Source organism: Acipenser ruthenus, chromosome 2 (genome assembly GCF_902713425.1).
Source record: "Acipenser ruthenus chromosome 2, fAciRut3.2 maternal haplotype, whole genome shotgun sequence".
In the NCBI taxonomy this organism is placed as follows: domain Eukaryota; kingdom Metazoa; phylum Chordata; class Actinopteri; order Acipenseriformes; family Acipenseridae; genus Acipenser; species Acipenser ruthenus.
Window position 1 is genome coordinate 982,967 of NC_081190.1, and position 22,308 is coordinate 1,005,274.

A 22,308-nucleotide genomic window follows, 5' to 3' on the forward strand; every position below is an offset into this window, starting at 1 on the left:
TACTCCACTGTGCTGTACCATGATCCCCTGTGCTGTACCCTGTTCTACTGTGCTGTACCATGATCTACTGTGCTGTACCCTGCTCTACTGTGCTGTACCATGATCCCCTGTGCTGTACCCTGTTCTACTGTGATGTACCATGATCTACTGTGCTGTACCCCGTCCACTGTTCTGTACCATGATCCACTGTGCTGTACCATGATCCACTGTGCTGTACCCTGCTCCACTGTAGTGAACACTGCCCTCTTTGGTGTACCCTGCTCCCCTGTGCTGCACCCTTCTCTGTGCTGTACCCTGTGCTGCACCTTTCTCTGTGCTGTACCCTGTGCTGCACCCTTCTCTGTGCTGTAACCTGTGCTGCACCCTTCTCTGTGTTGCACCCTCCTCCCCTGTGCTGCACCCTTCTCTGTGCTGTACCCTGCTCCCCTATGTTGTGTCCTTCTCTGTGCTGTACCCTGTGCTGTACCCTGCTCCCCTGTGCTGCACCCTTCTCTGTGCTGTACCCTCCTCCCTGTGCTGTATTTATAAATACTGACAGTGTTATAATACCTCAGTAATGGAGCATCAGAACCACTTAGAGTGATTGTATAAACGGAATGGAAAACTGCAGTTAAAATTACAACTCTGAGCTGCTTGTGCAGATGATGTCCTAAATCTTAACACCAGGTGGTGCAGTGCTCGTTTCAGGCTGCAGAGACCAGCTGTTTGCGATGGGTAAGGAATCCATACTCCCACAATTTCCTAGCAGGGCATGCTGGCCGATTGCTTGTCTTCCCTTAAGTTCTCTCTAAAGGACTGTCAGAGGAGCCGATGGGAGGCATCAAATGCAAGCGACACTAAGAGGGACAGCTGGAGCTGTGAGTGACGGTGCTGTCTGTCAGTGCAGCCCTCCACACCGCCTGCCTGTGGAAAGCAGCTTTCTCACGCAGTGGAGTGGCCTGGTGTGGGGGTTTAAAAACTTGGGGTTCAATCCAAGTTTAGGAGTGTGGCTTCTGTTATATCTTAATACAATACAGCAGATTGGCCATTGTTATTATTATTGTTATTATTATTATTATTATTATTATTATTATTATTGGCCTAACACAATTACATGTAGAATAAACAGAGAACTAGGCTGCACACAATTCAATAATCCTCTCAGCTCATTCCTGTTATTTGGTTCCCAATACTTTTCTTTTTTCCTTTCAGTTATCATAACGATATCGGTAAAGAGAAAATGTAAATGCTCCACAAAATTCCAAAGTAGCCTGTCTTGAAATGATGGGTTAACCTGGCACAGTGCCAGATGTGCACACCTGGGACCTGTAACAAACAGCATGACATCTAATAGATTGGATTTTGTGTTTCATACAACCACCAGGATCGTATTATGTGTCTTTTGAATGATTCTTAATGAGATGTTTGTACGCAGTTGTGTTCATGTCACAGTGCAATGCAATGAGGAAGTATGTTTAGTGCTGGCAGATTCTCAGGTGAGCTCATAGCAAGATCAAAGCCAGGTGTTCAGACAGACAGCAAGAAATGTCTCGATATGGGAGTAACAGGACCCAGAGCCACTCAATGATTACAAGGCTAAGGTTCTTTGACTATGAGTTCACAAGCTGCTCTTCAGTTCTAGTTGATTGCCTTTGACGTATGCAGTGTAGGCTAAACCAACCAGTTCCAATGCAACCTACATTATTTTAAGTAGCAACAAGTGACGAATGACAACTTTAGGTTTATGAATGGGAGTTTTTGCTTGATGTGTCGTGGAAGTGGCGGGAGCGCGCCCGTCGGAGGTGAGTCGCGGGCGCGCACGGCGACTCTCTTGACTACGCGCACGCCGTGTGAGAATGTGTCTAGTCTCGGCGGCGGAGGAGTCACGTGACGGTGTCTGCTGGCTTTGTGAAGCACGTTAGCAGGTAAACCAGACCTTGGGAAAACGCACAAACCATCTGAAATATTATATATAATCGAGACAACAATGTAGAAATACACGGGTTTGAGTCGGCGGTGTGCGGGGTGTAAGCGTAGAAGCTCGGGATTGTGGGGGTAGTTTATTTATAATGGTATACTGTAGCCTAGGCTGGCGCCCGTGTGTGGCCATTTTTTATTTTTTAATAATATATTGTACGGCTTGCCCCGTTTTAGCTGAAAATGTCTATTGTTTTAAATATGCGACATAGTCGCTAATACAAGAGGCGCCTACAAATATTATTGGTAAATAAATTAATAAAGCAAAAAAGTGTAGCCTGAAGCGGTTTCTTTTGGGTGTCAATGAATCACATAGGTACGTTGTTTTGTTTTCGCGTTTTGAAACGAGGGGGTTCTGAAGAATGCGTGCACCGTGTATATATGTATGTGTGTGTGTGTGTGTGTGTGTGTGTTATATATATATATATATATATATATATATATATATATATATATATATATATATATATATATAATTACACACAATCTATAGCCGAAAGCGCACTGCTTTGGATAATGCTAAATATACATTTTGAGATATTATGAAGTCGAACAATGTTTTTTCGCTTGGGTCTCGAAACAGTATGCAGTCTGTCTGATGGCCCTGATTGGAGAGCTTAAGTTTTTGGCTATGATTTTGATCTATTAGAACTTGTATAGTCAGTGACGGTTTTCTTTTTTTTTTTTTTTTTGTGTGGGTGATTTGGACTGATAGTAGTACGACTACCGGCAGAGCTCCTGTAAACAATTTAAAAATAATAATAATAAAACATGCCAAGGGGGCTGGTGTGGGCTTTCCGAGGCCATTTTCCCTTTCTGCATTCCAACAAAACAAAAATAAAACCAGCGTGTCTCGATAAGGACTGAACCGGAGTAGTGCATGGAAACCGGTGCAAATTCCTGTAAGCACACTGGAAAAAAGCATAACACAGAAATAGGGTTTGTGTGGGAGGGAGGACACTATCCAGAACGGACATGGCTGGTTTGAGGTCATTTTCTTTGGTTTATAACCAGTACCGTCAGTACACACTTAAGATGGGAGTATCTGTGGTAATGCAGAAAGTGTTCTGTGTTTTCTTTCACATATCAGAACAGTGTGATGGAGGGGTGTCTGCTTACACAGCCCAGAAATCGGTTCCTGTGCAGCCCTCTGAAGGCTGTTGTGCCAAGTAGGACGACTGTACCTGTATATATTTTGGGGGGAGGTTAAGTTAATAGCCCTGAAACGGGATTGGTTATGTTTGTTTCAGCCCCAGATGCCTTTGTTTTTGTAACACAGCAGCATGATGCTATATTGCAGTGCTGTTTTATACTATTGATTTGATAGGCATCTACTGTACACTGTCTGTTGACTAAGAATGTACTCACAAGGCTGGTTGCTGGGTTAAAAAAAAAGTCTTCTTAGTGATTTGGAACCCTTTTTCCCCCATTTATTTGAACACAGTATTTTAGGAATAATTGCTAAATCGAAATTCTAATACTGCAAATACGTAATAAGTGGACAGATAGTTAATTGTCTCCTCTGGTTGAGAGAGTCATGTAAATGTGTTGGTGTGATGAGTTTAAGCTTTGCTGTTTTGTTTGTGGAAGAGGTGCAGAAATTCAGTTTCTTATGCTTCATATACAGTAGAGGTGTACAGTGGCAGTACTTTCCTCTCCTGGTCTTTGTTCCAACCCTGTTCTAAATTGTTGATTTGAACCAAAGACCCTAAAGTAGTTCATTATGTAATTTGCCCTTTTTTAATCCTGTGGAATGGCCCACCAGGACCGTGATTGAGCACATCTGTGACTGCTGTGTCACGTGATGGAGTGATTTTAATATTTAAAAAAATAAAAATTCAGAGGCCTTAAATATTGTCCAGAAAGATCACTTTGCATTTTAGCCGTTTGCATCTTGTCTGAAGGCCCCACAAAAGGAGGGCAACAATTTAAACATGTTCCTGAACTGGTATTCTTAAGATAACTTTTATAACAGAATATGCTTTTAGTGTAGGCCTGTGTGCAGTGTACATTTCTCTAGACTAGTGTGTCACAAGGTGATGCTGATATCCCTTTCCAGATATATTTTTCTCACTCGACAGGGTGTGTTTTGATAGATGACTTTTTCACACTAAGGCTTGATTTTTTTATTTTATTTTATGCAGCAGTCAATTAGCCTCCTCCGCACCCAATATCTGACCCAGAGTCCTGCGCAGGTCCGATATGTACGACCCGCTTCCAACACCGCAGCCAATATCTGACCCAGAGTCCTGCGCAGGTCCGATATGTACGACCCGCTTCCAACACGGACCCGAACCCGCAACCCGCTGCAGCACTGTCTTCTTACCCGTGACCCAACCCAACCCAACCTTACCCTCTTCAGTAAGACCTGCAGCCCGACCCGAACCCGCAAGTGTTTGTCCTGTACCTTCTGCCTGTGTCGACTGACTCTGTCGCTCGCTCACATTCATGCAGATATCTCTACCGCTCTCCACAGATCTGATTTACCTCTCAAACTATTATCCACCACGTAATTGCTGTTAAATAAAAGCTTGTGCACAACATTTGAATGTCAGGCGAAATGAACTGTAATATATAGCTTTGTGCATGGTACTGTAGGAATACCGGCATAATGTTTAGTCTAGAGATGTGCGAACCGGTTCCTTTTGAAACCGGATACAAATATCAAGGATCTGGTTCCAGTGAGTACTATGTTTTTAATAAAACTGATTATTAAAAACATAAAACAATTAATTATCAGACTATTGCATTCTGTCAAATACATTAGATAACTATAATGGACGCGTTCATGCTTAGCTAGACTATGTGGCCTATTTGTGTTGTGTTGTCCTTGTTTTGGACGGCTGTCTAATCGTGGCTGTGATGAGTTTAGTTTGACTTATTTTTTGCTCTGTGATTGTTGTGGTCTTTCTAATAGTTTTTATGCTGATGTAGAACTGTAGCACAAGTGCTTGTTTATGTGTATATAACATGCCCCCCCCCCCCCCCCCCCCCCCGCACACACTGACATGTTTTTCTAAATGATTGGAGCAATTTGTGATTTATTTTGGACACTCATTTTTAAAATGTAGGTCTAATTTGACTCGCTTGACGGTACTACCAGTTCAGATCTGCAAGTCATACTAAACCCGCCCCGGATGCCCATGTCTACCAATCAGCGAGTAGATCCCAGTTATTGGCTGTTGTCAAGTGTCAATCAATAAATCCCGTCCTGTTCATGATGAGCTTTTATTTTTTTATTTAAAATCACGAGGGAGACCAGATTTCACGGTCCATGATGCGTTTTATACGGCCGTGAATTTGGTAGGGTCCTGATAATGATGATTGAAAAATCGATTTTAATGTTGAGAAGGTTTTGGCCTTTATTAAAAGCTACCCCCCTGCCCCAACACTCTTTATTATTATTATTATTTATTTCTTAGCAGACGCCCTTATCCAGGGCGACTTACAATCGCAAGCAAATACAAATACATTCAAGTGTTACAATATAAGTCATACAATAAGAACAAGAAATACAATAATTCTCAAGTGTGACAAACCACAATTCAATAATACAGCAGATAATAGTGAAAGTTACATCAGGATATGATTAAGTAGTGATAGTTACATCAGGATATGATTAAGTAGTGATAGTTACATCAGGATATGATTAAGTACAAAATACTACAGATTAAACACTTGGGAGATTACAATACCATGAAAGATGTTTCTTTTAAAGACCGCATGCAGATGGTGTGCCCGAAGGGTTCATAGGACCAAGTGAATTTCAGCAGGAGCAGTTAACCGGGTTACTGATCAGTTGTCTCTTGGTGACTTGATGTAAAGTGCTGTATAGACTGAGATATTTATTTACAGTATCTACTGTCATGAAGTTGAACCAGTCTACACTGCAGATAAATGTTTGCATCATGCTACAGTAATTTGCATTAAAACTGTTTAACGTAATCTTTTGCAGGTGTCTCATAAAGAAAAACATTGGTTGAAAAACAGCAGGAAGAAAGTTAAATTGGTGAATTTATAGTAGAACTAGGAACAAGGATTCTGAACTGTGCTGTAGTGTTTTGGATTGCCAAGATTCCTAAAAAGTGGTCAGAAAATGCAATCATCGGATTTCAAAAATAAATAAGTGGGGGGGAGGCTTAAATCGCTGCTTTTTAAAAATGTGATACTGGCTCCAGATGTCTTTTTATTGACTTATTTGTTAATGCTATAGTGATCCGGTAACATTTATACTGGCTTGCATTATAACTTGCTTTGCCAATGCTGTGCAGATCATGCACGCGCTATCTCTACATGCAACCTTAGTGCTGCAGCCGGTTGTCTGGAAAAAGGTAAATAATGAAGGTTTAGTCACCGGCAAACTAAACTTTACAAGGTTAAAGAAAAGGCTGGAAAGGTTTAACTGGTAAACGGATATACAATCCTAATTGTCATAGTGCAGGGGTGGCCAATCCTGGTCAAGCCTTTCAATTACTTAATTGAACCAATTGTTTTCTTAATTGGTCAACACTAACATTTTTCCTAGGTCTTTGGTCATTGATTTAGAGACCCAGCAAACCTGCAGGATTGTGGCTCTCAGGGCCAGGATTGGCTACCCCTGGCATAGTGTTTTACTGAGTGTTTATCTGTAAATGTACTGTTTGAGTCTTGTTTTGATTGTTCATACTTCTTTTTTTTTTTTTTTTTTTATAAATTTAGTCGGTGCCAATTAGTTTGTATTATTTTCTCCCCAATTTGAAATGCCCAATTATTTTTAGGCTCAGCCCACCGCTACCACCCCTGCGCTGACTCGGGAGGGGCGAAGATGAACACATGCTGTCCTCCGAAGCGTGTGCTGTCAGCCGCCCGCTTCTTTACACTCTGCAGACTCACCGTGCAGCCGCCTCAGAGCTACAGCGTCAGAGGACAACGCAGCTCTGGGCAGGTTACAGGCAAGCCCGCAGGCGCCCGGCCAGACTACAGGGGTCGCTGGCGCGCGGTGAGCAGAGGACACCCTGGCTGACCAAACCCTCCCACCCCCCGGACGACGCTCGGCCAATTGAGTGCCGCCCCCTGGGAGCTCCCGTCCATGGACGGCTGTGGAATAGCCTGGACTCGAACCGGCGACGTCCAGACTATAGAGCGCATCCTGCACTCTGGCGAGTGCTTTTACTGGATGCGCCACTCGGGAGCCAATTGTTCATACTTCTGTAGTATCTGGATGCATTGTAAACTACTTCAGTTATACACTGCATGTGGAAACCATTGCAGCAAGTGGGGGAATCCTATACACAGCTGCAGAGGAAGAAGAGAGGGGTGTGTTTAATTACTGGTGCTGAAAAGCAGAGTACTGTAATTGAACAGAAGAATTTGGATTTAAGCGCAGTTTTGTTTGGTTAGAGATTTTGACAATTTTCAAATTAGTATAAAAACAGCTATTTTATCAGATTATGTCCAAAGAGAAATACATTTCAGAACATCTGGAAATAACGGGTTGAAATGCGGATTCTTGGTTGGAAGGATAAGTTGTTGGTCAAGTCTCAGAATATAGATTGTTGTGAAAGTGCACTCTGGACCACAGTGCTGGTGTGTTTGGAAGCTCTGTGAACACAGAAATGTAAATGTAAGGTTTCCCAGTGATTTAAGAGTTGGACAGTTCAGTGTTTTGGCAGGGGGATGGAGTTATTCATTCGCTGGGGTCCCATGGCCAAACAGCTGCCCACAAACCTCTGCAGGACACAGGCATATCACAGTCTAGTCTAGCATGGCTCAATTGCGCAGTGAACATTGAGGCTTGCAGATACGGAAGACTGCCTTTTCATTGTGTCAGCTTGGTGACAGTTCAGTTTGGACTGCATTCTTTTGTTGGTTTCAATGAGAACGTCCTAAAAGGAAAACACAAAGGCTGATGTTGACGGCAAGGTAACGCTGCACGGATCTGAAGGAAGTTGTAGATGCTGTTCCACCAGCCTTTGAGTAACTGAATTCAAGTATGCTCTTTCATTGATTTTTAGTGTTCCACTTGTCTTGATGGCTGATCGTCCAGCCCCTGTGTGGTTTGTGGCATGTGAGGGGTGTTACAAACTGTAAGGTGATACAGTGCAGTGATCCCATCAGCAGCCTAATTTAGCCAGCAGACAGCGGGTTATATGTTTATGCTAAACCCCTGTTGCGTAATAAGGGATGGCTTGTGCTTGAATAGCTTCCAACGATGAAAACATGCTGTAGTTGTGCTTCTCCATATGCTGGACTCCTCAAAGCTCAAGAAACAAGCTTTGAAATCCAGCTGCAGCTCATTAATTACATTTAAGTGTCATTATTTTTGTCCGTCATATAGCCTATAAAAATGGGTCACGTTTTAATTAGATTGCAGAAGCTTAAAGACTGTGTCCCAGTGCCAAGGCTTTAAGTGTTTTTGTTTTCACTTCATACATTTTGCTGGTTCTGCTGCCATTGCATTCTTGGTTCCGAAAACTAAACTCGGAACATTAATTTTATCCTGAGATCTCGAACAGTAAATCGAAACGAGACCCAGACACGTTCACTTTCACTGCATTTATTAAAGAAAAACCGGAGTCTGAGATCCTTGTTTTGAATCCTAGCCAAGTATAAGCTTTCTACTGTGTACCCCTTACTATGTGAACAGCATTCTCCGCATCAGAACTGTACTGATTCAAACAGTGTTTCCATTATAAATGATCAACTACAATTAGCCTGCAGTACGCTCTTTGCTATCAAACCACATGAAACACATGAACATATGAACACCTGGACGCTTATGTCTTTCATATTGCAATAAATCCATTCTTGCTTTCTATCATTTACAAAAGCAAGCCTATCTGGATCACAAAGACGCAGTGGCGTGCTGGTTAGTTACATTGGGTCATATTGTGTCATCACTCTAGCATGTTCTTGTGAACAGGACAGAGGCATGATTACACTGTGCTAATCTACCAACGCAAGGGGGGGAGGGGGGTGTTAAAGAAATATAATCTGAAGGCTGCCATAGTTTTATAGAATACCCAGAGTTACTTTTTATAGGTGTCTGGGGGACTTGCTGGTGATCTGCAGCAGACCAAGTCGTCTTCTGCAGTACTTCCTACATTTACTGCTTGTTCAGCCAGAGCACAGTGAGTGCAACATACAGAGTAATCTGGTTTTACTGCAGAGGGTGGGCTAGTGGAGCTGAGTGCTGCACTGCTGTTAGGGCAGGAGATTCCCTGGAATAGACTTGATGCTCGACTGCATTTGCTGGAAGAGTACCTGTGGTAGGAAGGTATGATGCTACAGTTTACTATAAATACTGCACAAAGTACATGGTGCTTCTGTATTCACTGATTTCAGGAAGTGTGATTCTTATAGGGGAACATGTTACAGGACTCTTGATCAAGGGAACATACTGAGTATATGATTTGGTATCTTTACCTTGAGACTCACTAGACACTTGTTTCTAGAATTTCATAACTTAGCCACATTTTGTGTTTTGTTGTTCTATAATAAACCAAGCCCTTGTACTGTTGGTCTTTCAGTATTGACATGTTGGGACAGATGTATTGTTTTGGTTTGTTATTACAGGGCAGCAGTGTGGAGTAGTGGTTAGGGCTCTGGACTCTTGACCGGAGGGTCGTGGGTTTGATCCCAGGTAGGGGACACTGCTGTTGTACCCTTGAGCAAGGTACTTTACCTAGATTGCTCCAGTAAAAACCCAACTGTATAAATGGGTAATTATATGTAAAAATAATGTGATATCTTGTAACAATTGTAAGTCGCCCTGGATAAGGGTGTCTGCTAAGAAATAAATAATAATAATAATAATAATAATAATAATAATAATAATAATAATAATATTGAGGTCTCTGGATGCTGGTTGGGTTGCTGCAGGAAGATGCCGTCTGGAGTCTTGTGGCTGGATCTTCAGTTGCATAGCGACCATGGATTTCTCTCCCTGTCTGCACTGCTTTACGCTTTTTAAACTAGAAGGCTGAAAATCTTTATCATCGGGCCTTTGCTTTGCAGCCGTTTATTGAAATGCTTGTAAGCGAAGGGCACTGTAGCAGATTTAGTGTTGTATTGTATTGAGGATGACTAACACGTTTGTGGATTGCCATGGCTGCGTAGCTTGTGTGATTTTGTGGTTGGTAATACTGACTTGCCTGCTGCACCGGTACCTGAATAGTTTCCGAGAGACCTTGCTTGAGTTCATTTTGGTTCCTAACTGCTCCTATCCCTCCTTCTTTCTTTTAGATTTTCCATTTTGTACATACATTGTTTTGTATATACTGTATATGATGACTTCATTGGGCAGTGAGCGGGCCCGGGGCACTCGGGATAAGGTACAGACTCCAGCCACACAGACACAACCACAGAAACAAGTACAGGTAAGTGGATCTACAGCAGGTGCCGTGTGCATGAGAAACCATGTTGGAATAACTAGAGGCTGGCTGCTGTACTGTAGCTCTCTAGACCACAAGGGTGGAAATAAGACTCCTACTGCATAGCAGGTCCACCCATTCCAGGTGTTTAATATGAGCTTGATTAACCACAGTGTATAGGTAACAAGCTCAGGTGAACTCACAGTAGATCAAGAATGGATCAAACTGCTATGCAGTGGGAGCCTTATTTCCATCCCTGTATTCAATATTTTATATTGGTACTAGACAGCCTAGGAAAGGGGGTAAACATTGTGTGGTAAATCAAAATATACAGCACTCCTTTATTTCATTATCTGACATCACAAACAATATAGTAAAACCTGCATAATTCTGCATCACTTGGGACTGGAAAATTGTGCTGGATTATACTGGTTTACAGAGGTACTGTAAAATCGAATACTCTACCTAAGTAAAATTAAAGGTGTAAATGACTATTTTGGACACGTTGAAAAACTAAAGTACACTAGAAGTTAGGGCTGCAACGAAGGGTACATTTTGACCTTTGAAGGTTCGTGACCTTCGATGGTACTCGTTTGCATCATTTACTGGTGCCATCGCCATATCTACTAGTTTATATTTGATTGAAAATCCTATTTTACAGGTAATCCATATAAATGGAATAAAACATCCACATGTAGTTTAAAAGTACGTTGTATAGAACAGTAATCATGTTTTTATAATTTAAATAAAAATACCTGTTTATTTCCACGTAATTGAAGATGTTTGCAATACGTACAGTAAGAGTGCATTGCACAACTGCAGCGGACTGAGGCAGAACTTATCCCAAACAGCAGAAGGGTTTCGAGACATTTCTTTAAATATAGTTAAAACTAAAAATTGTTAGTGTTAGCGTATATTTTGTATGTTTCAAACATATTCTACCATAGCACTTCTTGCACTGTCTTGTACACTAGATATTCAGTACATATTTTACTGAAGCACTACAGTCGTCCTGCCCCAGTGCTTTGGATACTAATACCCTGCTCCATACACGGCAGCAGCACCATGCAGAGTTGATGCGTGTAACGATTTGGTAGCGGATTTTAATACAACAACTTTTGTTTACGAAATATGCAGTGGGGTGGGGTGGGGTGGGGGGGGGGGAGTGTGTCAATGGCATCTGATGAACCTTCGAATCCCTGGCTAGCGAACAAACCTTCGAACGCAGCCCTAGTAGAAGTACTACCAGGGTATACCCTGTAATTCAAGGATTGTGTAGGTATTCATTTTACATCCTTCGTTATGTAAACAAGGATTTTGTATACTATACCCACAGAATACAGGTTCTGGAGTGTGTCACATCATTGAATTAATTAGGGATTTGTTTGGGACCCAGACTGCTGGATTAGATGGGTTTAACTGTATATTGAAAACTGTGAATTAGTGAAAGGCCCTTTAAACAGTACAGCAATGACAACTAGCAGTGAATTCTGTAAGCATGTAATAATGAGGGAGCGCTTGTTATGCTTCTTTTAAAAGGGTTTTATTGCATTTATTGGAAGTAGCTGATTGTGATCCTTTCAAATGGTGGTTTATTGCACTGAAAAAAAAAAAAGGATGAGGGTCGTTCTTGAATTTGTGCCAAATGATAGATGTACGGGTAAAGCTTTACAAATTGATGTTCTCGTTCTCTCTCTCTCTCTCTCTCTCTCTCTCTCTCTCTCTCTCTCTCTCTCTCTCTCACGTCACGGAGAAACCCTGAGTTAGAAACTGAGAGAATATTTTGATTCTTATCTACAGGCCACAGCTGAACAGATTCGCCTTGCTCAGATGATCTATGACAAGAACGATGCAGACTTCGAAGACAAAGTCAAACAGGTGACTCAGAAGCTGGTTCGTAACCTCACATCCAATAGTACGCTGCAAATTTTACCCGCAGTCCTATCTGCTTTTCTGTGGAGCAGTGTGTGGTGGTTGTGTGATATGGAACATTAGCGAAGCTTGGGATTCAACCCAGGCATCCAGAGGCGAAAGGCTAATGCAGTAACTTCCAGCTGTACCTCGTCACGTGGTGAGAGGTCCTTGAGAAATCCCTGAAATCCTGTGCTTGCTGCTAGCTAGAAGCGGGCAGCACTGATGGGCAGCAGCAGCTGTGGGGGTCCCTGCAGTCTGTTCAGGCACTGCAGCCCTGCCTGTATCCCAGCAGGATGATTCTGACAACCAGATCTGGAGAACGTCCCTAAAGAGGACCAACACTCGCAAAAATCAGTTTTGTGTTTTTATTATTTAACGAAAAGCAGCTTTCTGTTTTTAAAAACATGACAATACCGATGAGCGTCCACGTAGTCATCACCCTGTCTGACTGTTTACGTTGTAGCTCAGTAGCTTGAGTAGATTTTCATGAAACACCCTGAAACTTGGGTGAAGGTCTTCTGCTGAAGTTGTTTTGTCTTGTTTTTTGTCCCGTCTGCAGCTGATGGAGGTTACTGGAAAGAACCAGGATGAGTGTATAGTCGCACTACATGACTGCAATGAAGACGTGACCAGAGCAATCAACATCCTCCTGGAAGGAAACTCTGACACGGTAAGCAGAGCCTCCAAACACAGTCAGTCAGTTTTCAGCTCATATGTTATCTGGTTGCTGTGCATTAGGTACCTTGTAGTGAATTGTATTTGCTGGCTTTCAGATGCTCATGTATTGAGTTCTTTGAATTTAGTGGCTCCCATTCCCTGTGCAGAGTATTGAATTTGCTGGTGCTTGGAGCACCTCTAATGCATTTCCCTGTATTGAAATTGCTGGTTCTCTGCCTGGCTGAGATTCCTAGTACTGAAGTCTAATACATTTGACGTGGGGATTTTTGTAATTTAATATTATATAAAAATGCTTGGCAGAAAATGTATAAAAACATTAACTTAGTAGGCCTTCTTTAAAAAGTCCTATTGGAAAGAAATGAAAACTTTTAAGTGCTTGTTGCTAGCAAAGTGGTGGCATGTTTACCTGACACTGGATAGTGCCACATGCCTCCCAGCACGCCCACACCTGCAGTTTGAGTTGAACTAGGATTCTGGCTTTCATTTCCCTTGGTTGCTGCTGATATCCTTGGAACAGTTTTGGCCAGGACAGGGATTTTATAACACTGCGTGGTGAAGCCCTTTTATTAAGGTGACCTTTTTCTGAATACACTGATATGTAATTGTACAGTAAAGCCCGCAAAGCTGACCTCCTGCTTGTATTTCAATTGAGAATGGGCCTAGCCAAGGTAGTTACAGCTGGAATGCTCTGCACAGTGGTGCTCATAGCAGGCTTGCTGGCTGTGCTGTTGGAAGCTCAGTGGTGCTTCTCACTGGTGAGGCTTGGAGAGTAGCCTCACAATGGGCTCGTGTTGACAGCAGTTCGATATTCTCCATCACGCTTACTGTACACCTTTATCTTGAACCGCTCATGTACTGTAAGTGTGGTGAAGCATTGTGTGCTGTCACATGGTTGCTTTTTGAGTTGTTTAGAGCTAACAAACGGTTGACTTGGTTATTCTGATCGAGCCCTCCACAGGTGAGCATAGTTAGTGTTGATTGATTGGGCTGATTCACCATTCCAAGTGAAACGACTGAAGAAGCTGCTTGGATTTGTGAGGATTGCTGTCTTCCACAGTCTAAGGCCAGAGATAAACAAGCCCTTTTTTTCTTGGCAACTTAAATTGACAATAAAAATTAAGTGTGTCACTAATTGACAACTAAAGTTGTCAACAAATTTGATTGGCAATCGAGTTGCTAGATAGACCCCCTGCTGTTTCTGCAATTAATAATGTCATCTTTATTATTATATAGTGCCTTTTCATAGTGGACCACCATCGCAAAGCACTTTACAGAGGTAGGCTGTGAACTGTGCATTGTATGCAGAGTCACTTACAATAAACATTGATGTAACATCTCATCCGCAGTATGGAACACAAGGAGGTTAAGTGACTTGCTCAGGGTCACACAGTGGGTCAGTCAGTGGCAGAGGTGGGATATGAACCAGTGACCACCTGGTTACAAGCCGGGGGACTATAACCACTGGACCACACTGCCTCCTCCAAATTCAGTTGACAATTGTTCGTGCTGTGTGTTCAGCCAATGATACTGCACTTTCTAATCCCCTGATTTCACTCAATTCTGCTGAATAGGAAGTATAAGTGGATGCATGAGGAAACTTTTACAATTTATCTTGTGTTTTTTTTTTTTTTTTTTTGGATAGAAAAAGTTGATGGGGTGTTAGATGTGTGCAATATAAAGACTGCAATAAAAAAAGAAAGAAATTAGGAGATCTTTTTGGAAAATCATCAGCGGTGGTAAAAGACAAACTGAAGAACCTCTGAACTCTGCTGGGAGAAGAAGTATATCTAAAAGTAAATCAGCACAGCCACTCTCCGGTTTGCACTCCAGTTTTTCTACGTCAACGTCTTTTCAAAATTATTCCAGTTACTATAGCAGCTGCTGAAACCCGTTTCAAACAGATACCATCATAAAATGGATTCATTATTTTCTAATTGTGTGTTTGGCCCATTTAGCAACAGCAATTCGGTTGTCATTTTTTCCCCATTGCATAGCAGTTTCACCCATTCCAAGTTTTGCTAGGAGCTTGATTAGCCACAGTGTATAGGCAAAGAGCTCTGATGTGTTAAACCCGTAGGTACACTAGGAATGAAACCCAGTGCTATGCAATGGGAGTCTTATTTCCATCCCCGAGTATGTATTTGCACATGCTTTTGATGAAACGTTCTGGCATCAAGTGTTTTACATATTGTAGTAGGTCATGAACTACTTTGTCCGTGATACTGATGCCTGTGGTGTCTGCTTCCTGACAAGCTTGTGCTTTCTTTTTTTCGATAGACTTCGTGGGAGACGGTGGGGAAAAAGAAGAGCCTGGGTAAAGATGGATCAGAAAACAAAGAGAACAGAGAGAAGAGAGGAGAGCGGGAGATGAGCCGGGGGCGAGGAGGGGCCAGTAGGAGGGGGAGAGGGGCCAGCCGTGGCAGAGAGCGTAGGTGTTCCTCCTTGTTTAACACTGCACAGTTGTGTGGTTTTTAAATAACCAGCCAAGCTTCTGCAGTGTCAAGCCTGGCTCTCAGAACTACCCTCAGTTAGGTATTTATTTTTCAGGAGCAAGTTTTGAGCTATCAGACCCCAGCTAAATAAATGATGCACTCTTTTTAAACTGCATAACAATTCCTAAATAGTAACCCTACTGAAGAGGGTGAGACTTAATCATGCTGTGATAAGTGTGGTCAGAGCAGATTTGGAAGAGGTCTGGTTGTTGAAGTTCATTTCAATAATATACCTAATCACGGGGGGTTCTCAGACCAAAACTGGGGTGCAGGTTTAGTGTGAATTTCTAATCTTCTATTACATTTTACTGCTTAACCCTTTTAATATTAAGAAAGGCAGAATGTTTAATTTTCTCAGGAAAAGATGGAGAGCATCCTTCAGTTCTGTTTGTAATGTTGTAGGTTTGTTTTTTGTTTTTTTCCCCCTGCAGCAGTGCTAGCTGGGCGTGTAATAAGCCTTTACTTTCTAATGTTCTGTATTATTATGAAGTTGCTAAATGAAAGATTGTTCCCTTTGCAGTCAGAACAGAAGAGAACGGAGTGGATCTGGGTCCTGGAGACAGGGTATCGGACAGGGGCCGCAGAGGACGTGGCAGGGGTGAGTCAATCACGTCTGCGTACAGGTGGAGGATCATTTTGAAACGATGCTAAACAAAAATGAAATATTTATGCACAGAGAGATTTAAATTGCATTTGAGTTGTCCTGCATACCCCTGGCTAAAACCCCTTGAACTAAGGAGAAAGTCACAATGAATGGTAGTTACAATTGAATTTGCCCAACCTTAGCTGCTACTCGGTGCTACCTTTGTGTGCCATGTTCGTTTAGTTGCATTGTGTGCTTTTTCTTGCACTGCTTTGTTTCCATTGATGTACATTTCTGTCCCTACTCCTAATTTGGTGTAGGAAGTACATGGCTTAAGTACAAGTTTTTGTTTTTGGGGATGCGGGTTTAATAAGTGAGAGAATATTATGTTGGCTTGCTTTCCTAGTCTGATCAACGGATTCTGATATCCAGAACTTGCATATTGTATGAACTGGTCATTGTATTTGTATGTGTTGTATGATTGGTTACTAGCCACATGCCTGTACAGAATTTTTCTATTGAGTGCTGCAAGGGTTTAAACGGCTTTATCAGCTTAATCGACCCTTCTCGCGATGCTGGTAGAAACATGTTGACGTCATTAATCCCTGTTGCACAATGTGCTTTTTGCCATCCCTTTACATTAATTGTACATGCTATGAGCCGAGGTCTGCATTCCTATGGCATTATGTATGCCAGGCTGGTTTTTACTATGCATTTCAAACCTATAAATCAAAACCAACGAAGGGGGGCGGCTGGTTAAGTACGTCCTATCAGTCGGATTTCCTCTGCTGGAAAGCTTCACAATTGGCACAGGTGCCTGTTCTGAGGAAGTGTGTGTCTGCAGATTATTATTATTATTTATTTCTTAGCAGACGCCCTTATCCAGGGCGACTTACAATCGTAAGCAAAAACATTTCAAGCGTTACAATACAAGTAATACAATAAGAGCAAGAAATACAATAACTTTTGTTCAAGCAAAGTACAAGTTTGACAAACCACAATTCAATAATACAGCAGGTAATAGTGATAGTTACATCAGGATATGATTAAATAGTGATAGTTACATCAGGATGTGATTAAATACAAAGTACTACAGGTTAAAAACTTGGCAGATTACAGTATTCTGAAGTACAGGATTAAATGCAGTAAAATAGGGGGCTGATAAGAGCAAAGTAAAGCACATTTACATGAAGGGTGATAGTGTCCCAGGATACAAACAGAGGAGTTCTACAGGTGCTCTTTGAAGAGGTGAGTCTTAAGGAGGCGCCGGAATGTGGTCAGGGACTGGGCAGTCCTCCTCCCCACACACACACTATGGCAGCTTTACCCTCCTCCCCCTTATTTGGCACACAGCTGTCACTTCCAGCTCTCGCTACCTTGGAGCTGAATCCTCCCAATACAAATGAGTGCGCGGGGGGTGGGTTTGGTTTGGAAATGTTCTATTTCTGGCATGCATCAATTAACAGGACCCCTTGCAGTATCCGTGGAATGCGTGGTCAGCCAGCTGATTCGTGAGTTCGGCAGGGGGTGACAGCAGGCAGGTTTGATTTGAATGCTGGGAATCTCAATGTGAAATCTTCAAGGAGAAGGGAAGGAGGGACCTACTGTACTCCCTAGCCCCTCTCTCTCTCTCTCTCTTATGCCTGCCTTGAGCAGCTTTAGTGAAACTGTACATCCCTTCTGTTTCAGTTCTAATATGCATCCAGTTCATGCACTCAAAGCAGCATGCATGAGCTGTGACGTTTGGTTGCTGCTCTATCTTGCGAGTCCCTCATGACAGGGTTCCAGTCGTGGTCTTGTAGCAGCCGAGTAGTTAGCTCTTTGTGCTCTCAAAGCCCTGTTGGAGCAGGCTGTGTGACGTCCACAGTATGAGGAAACCTGTCTCATCTAGACTGCCTGTGTTCAAGTACTCCTCAGCTGTATTGCTTAGTATTTGATTTGTGGAAAGCAATTTCAGAACCAATTTGTAAAACGGAAGCAATTTCTTTTTCCAAGACTATTCTGGATATTGAATTGCACTTTTAAATTGAAATACAGGATGTTTATCATGTTGGGGAATTTTCTGCTAAAGGAACAACTCTGTATAAATCAACATTGCATTGTGCTGGCTTGTGTCTGGGTGGGTTACGCTGTGTCAAGGCTCCCATTGAGACCTGCAGCTGTTTGCCTGCAGACATTTGGTCAGGAGTCTTTGTGATATTGCCTTGCTGGATGGGATGCTGAGGATATGATGTCTCAGCTGTTCCTTTTTAAAGAAGTGTGTTATTGCGCTTCTAGAAATGGTGGCACCCCACGCCACCCATCCCAGAGTAAACGGGTTATCAATTCAGTCAGGCAGAGTGGTTCTGAAAGTCCCAGGCTGTGCTGATATGGTGACTGACTTGCACATGCTGGGATAAGTTAGTCATTGAGATTGCTCCCTCTTGCCATTTTATAAGCTTACAATGTGAAGAAATTATAAAAATAAGAAGACACAGATGGAATGTTGCTAGCCAGTCAGGCTTGATGGAACTTCCCAAGCTGTCCAAGTGTCAGTATTGATGACTCAATCAATTTCCATCTTATGTGCTGCAAAATGGAATCCTGCTAGTGACTGCTCAGTTTTTGTTTTGTCTGGTTGGGTACAGTATTTACTTAAGGGACCCCTGATGGTGAGATTGTGTTTTGCAGCTGTGTGTTTTTTTTTTTTTTTTTCCTGGCCAGCTCAACTCTCCTTTCTTTGTTCTGAGTTAGTGGGATAATCTAAACACCTACAGAATTGTAGTTGGATTAAAGCAATCCATTTTTTTGTTTGTTTTATGAGTCTTGCACAATGTATTTCAGAGGAGGTATATTAAGGTTTTGAAGGCTGCATTGTGGAAAGTCTGTGTGTAACTTGTCCCTGCATGTTAACAGTGGTGCATTGATGTGTGTCTCTGTAGGGTTTGGTGGCAGAGGCAGGGGAAGAGCTGCTGGAGGAAGCAGGTTTTCAGCACAAGGAATGGGGTAAGTAAAGCAATGTGGGATGGGAAAGTGCTGGCTTTGGTAGATGTCTTCCAAATCAGTACAGCAACAAGGTGAAGCATATATATATATATATACACAGTGCCTTGCAAAAGTATTCAGACCCCTGACCAATTCTCTCATATTACTGAATTACAAATGGTACACTGAAATTTCGTTCTGTTTGATATTTTATTTTAAAACACTGAAACTCAAAATCAATTATTGTAAGGTGACATTGGTTTTATGTTGGGAAATATTTAAGAAAAATAAAAAACTGAAATATCTTGCTTGCATAAGTATTCAACCCCCACACATTAATATTTGGTAGAGCCACCTTTCGCTGCAATAACAGCTTTAAGTCTTTTGGGGTAAGTATGTACCAGCTTTGCACACAGTGTCGGAGTGATTTTGGCCCATTCTTCTTGGCAGATTTGCTCCAGGTTGTTCAGGTTGGTTGGACGACACTTGTGGACCGCAATTTTCAAATAGTGCCACAGATTCTCAATGGGATTGAGATCAGGACTTTGACTGGGCCACTGTAGGACATTCACCTTTTTGTTCTTGAGCCACTCCAATGTTGCTTTGGCCTTGTGCTTGGGATCATTGTCTTGCTCAAAGGTGAATTTCCTCCCAAGCTTCAGTTTTTTAACAGACTGAAGCAGGTTCTCTTGCAGTATTTCCCTGTATTTTGCTCCATCCATTCTTCCTTCAATTTTAACAAGATGCCCAGTCCCTGCTGATGAAAGCATCCCCACAGCATGATGCAGCCACCACCATACTTCACAGTAGGGATAGTGTGTCTTGAGGCATGGGCAGTGTTAGGTTTGTGCCACACATAGCGCTTTGAGTTTTGGCCAAAAAACTCTAGCTTGGTCTCATCTGACCACAAAACCTTTTCCCACATCGCAGTTGGGTCACTCTCATGCTTTCTGGCAAACTCCAGACGTGCTTTCAGATGGTACTTTTTGAGTAACGGCTTCTTTCTTGCCACCCTCCCATACAGGCCAGTGTTATGCAGAGCTCTTGATATGGTTGACTGGTGCACCATTACTCCACTCCCAGCCACTGAACTCTGTAGCTCCTTCAAAGTGATTGTTGGCCTCTCTGTGGCTTCTCTCACAAGTCTCCTTCTTGTTTGAGCACTAAGTTTTGAGGGACAGCCTTTTCTTGACAGTGCCTGGGTGGTGTGATGCAGCTTCCACTTCCTGATTATTGATCCAACTGTGCTCACTGGGATATCCAAACACTTGGATATTATTTTGTACCCTTTCCCTAATCTATGCATTTGTATTATTTTATCTCTAACTTCTGTAGAATGCTCTTTGGTCTTCATTTTCCTTCAGATTCACATCCTGACCAATGATCCTTCAAAAGTGGGGTTTTTATCCAGAAAATGTGACAGCAACTTTAATGGTTCACAGGTGGAGGCCAATGGTAAGGTAATTGTGTCCTCGTTAGGGCAATTTCTTTCATCGGTGTAAACTGGGAGCTTCCACAGCACAGGGGTTGAATACTTATGCAAGCAAGATATTTCAGTTTTTTATTTTTCTTAAAAATATTTCCCAACATAAAACCAATGTCACCTTACAATAATTGATTTTGAGTTTCAGTGTTTTAAAATAAAATATCAAACAGAACGAAATTTCAATGTACCATTTGTAATTCAGTAATATGAGAGAATTGGTCAGGGGTCTGAATACTTTTGCAAGGCACTCTATATATGTGTGTGTGTGTGTGTGTGTGTGTATATATGTATATTTCTTTGCAGACACCCTTTTCCAGGGCGACTTACAATTGTTACAAGATATCACATTATTTTTACATACAATTACCCATTTATACAGTTGGGTTTTTACTGGAGCAATCTAGGTAAAGTACCTTGCTCAAAGGTACAGCAGCAGTGTCCCCCACCTAGGATTGAACCCACGATCCTCCGGTCAAGAGTCCAGAGCCCTAACCACTACTTTACACTGCTGCCCTATATATAAAATATATATCTATCTATCTATCTGAGAGATAGATAGATAGACCTATCTCTATTCACTCACAATAACATTAGCTATACTGTTTTAATTATTCTTTTTTTGTGTGGGTGTGTTTTAATTTAACAGTATAGCTAGTGATCGAGATGTAATTTCCAACTGGTATAAACTGAATCAAAGAATTTTCAGATGGCTGTATCACATTTAAATATTCACTGGTAAGGCTATATGAATGCAACGGCAGTTTTACAAGGGGCAGTGTTGAAGCACAAGCTACAGTAACAAGTCCTTCATAATTTGAAAACAATATTAAAAAAAATAAATAAAAAAATGCAAAAAAATTCTGTCCTAAGCAGCATTGTAATCTACCTTAGGAATGAGGCTGAATCATAGTTAAAAGGAACATTTTTTATAGTTTTATGTATGTAATTAAGAGTCTTGAGTTTATCAATTACGTTTTTTATTTTAAGTATTTCGAGTGATTTGAGAATACTGATTCTCCTTGGATATAGAGCTTTTTTTAATTCTCTGTAGTAATAATCTATATATGTATACTGAGCATCAAAAGAAACTTTATCACTTATAGTTGGATAAAATTCACCAGGTGCATGACTTTTTTATTGTGCTGCTTAACAATTGACATCACGAAGATGCTGCAAAATGATCTGTCGATCTCGGGCAGGTGTTGAAATCGCTGGCTGTGAGCACCCAAGACGGCGAGCCACAGTACGCTGCCCTAGTCCAGCCTCCAACATGCCGATCGCACGAAGGCACTGCTCTCTTGACAGACGTGGCATATTGTTTTTTTTTCTGTGATTTTCTTTATTGCTTTTATCCAAGCTTGCAATTCAACAGCTGAAATCACTCCATATCCAGTGTCCAATCAACTGTCTCACTAATTAGGTGATTAAGAGCGTCTGCTTCAGTCATAGTCACTCAAGCGTGTCATGGTCAAGGATGAATGATTAAAAATAAACCGAAAACATTTCGTCAGTGTCCATCATTTATATACCTTAGTTTTTTCTAAAATAAATATTATAATCGTAATAAGTTTCTTTTGATGCTCGATATAGATAGATATCTCTGTCTGTGTGTGTGTGTAAATAAATTGAATGAATAAATAAAAAAAATAATAATCTTTGGGGGGTGATGCAGAGTGTTCTCTCCCTCTTTCTGCAGAACCTTTAACCCAGCAGACTACACAGACTCCTCAGCGTCTGGGGGAGGTGGGTCGAAGACAGAGGCCTGGGAGTCTGGTAACGATGGAGACGATGGAACAGGTAGGCCAGTGTTCATCTTCAAACATACATCTTTAAAATGAGGAATGCAGAAATCCACAGAATATAGTCATTTAACTACCTTTTTAT

The 22,308-nt window shown here is 41.8% G+C and overlaps 1 protein-coding gene across 8 annotated transcripts in view; it reads left to right on the plus strand.

Moving 5' to 3' along the window:
• The first annotated feature begins 1,805 nt into the window (after positions 1-1,805).
• LOC117963253 (ubiquitin-associated protein 2-like) overlaps positions 1,806-22,308 on the plus strand; it is a 35,518-nt gene continuing 15,015 nt past the window's right edge. For 4 of the 8 annotated variants that reach the window (XM_058985890.1, XM_058985898.1, XM_058985899.1 and 1 more), the window contains exons 1-7: positions 10,180-10,313; positions 12,108-12,185; positions 12,781-12,891; positions 15,177-15,327; positions 15,912-15,989; positions 18,896-18,959; positions 22,097-22,221. In XM_058985890.1, coding sequence (XP_058841873.1) covers positions 10,221-10,313; positions 12,108-12,185; positions 12,781-12,891; positions 15,177-15,327; positions 15,912-15,989; positions 18,896-18,959; positions 22,097-22,221 — 700 coding nt within the window. In that variant the 5' untranslated portion in view covers positions 10,180-10,220. Of the gene's footprint in view, positions 1,905-10,179; positions 10,314-12,107; positions 12,186-12,780; positions 12,892-15,176; positions 15,328-15,911; positions 15,990-18,895; positions 18,960-22,096; positions 22,222-22,308 lie in introns of those variants that run through there. The other 4 variants (XM_058985902.1, XM_058985906.1, XM_058985910.1 and 1 more) reach the window with 2 other exon arrangements.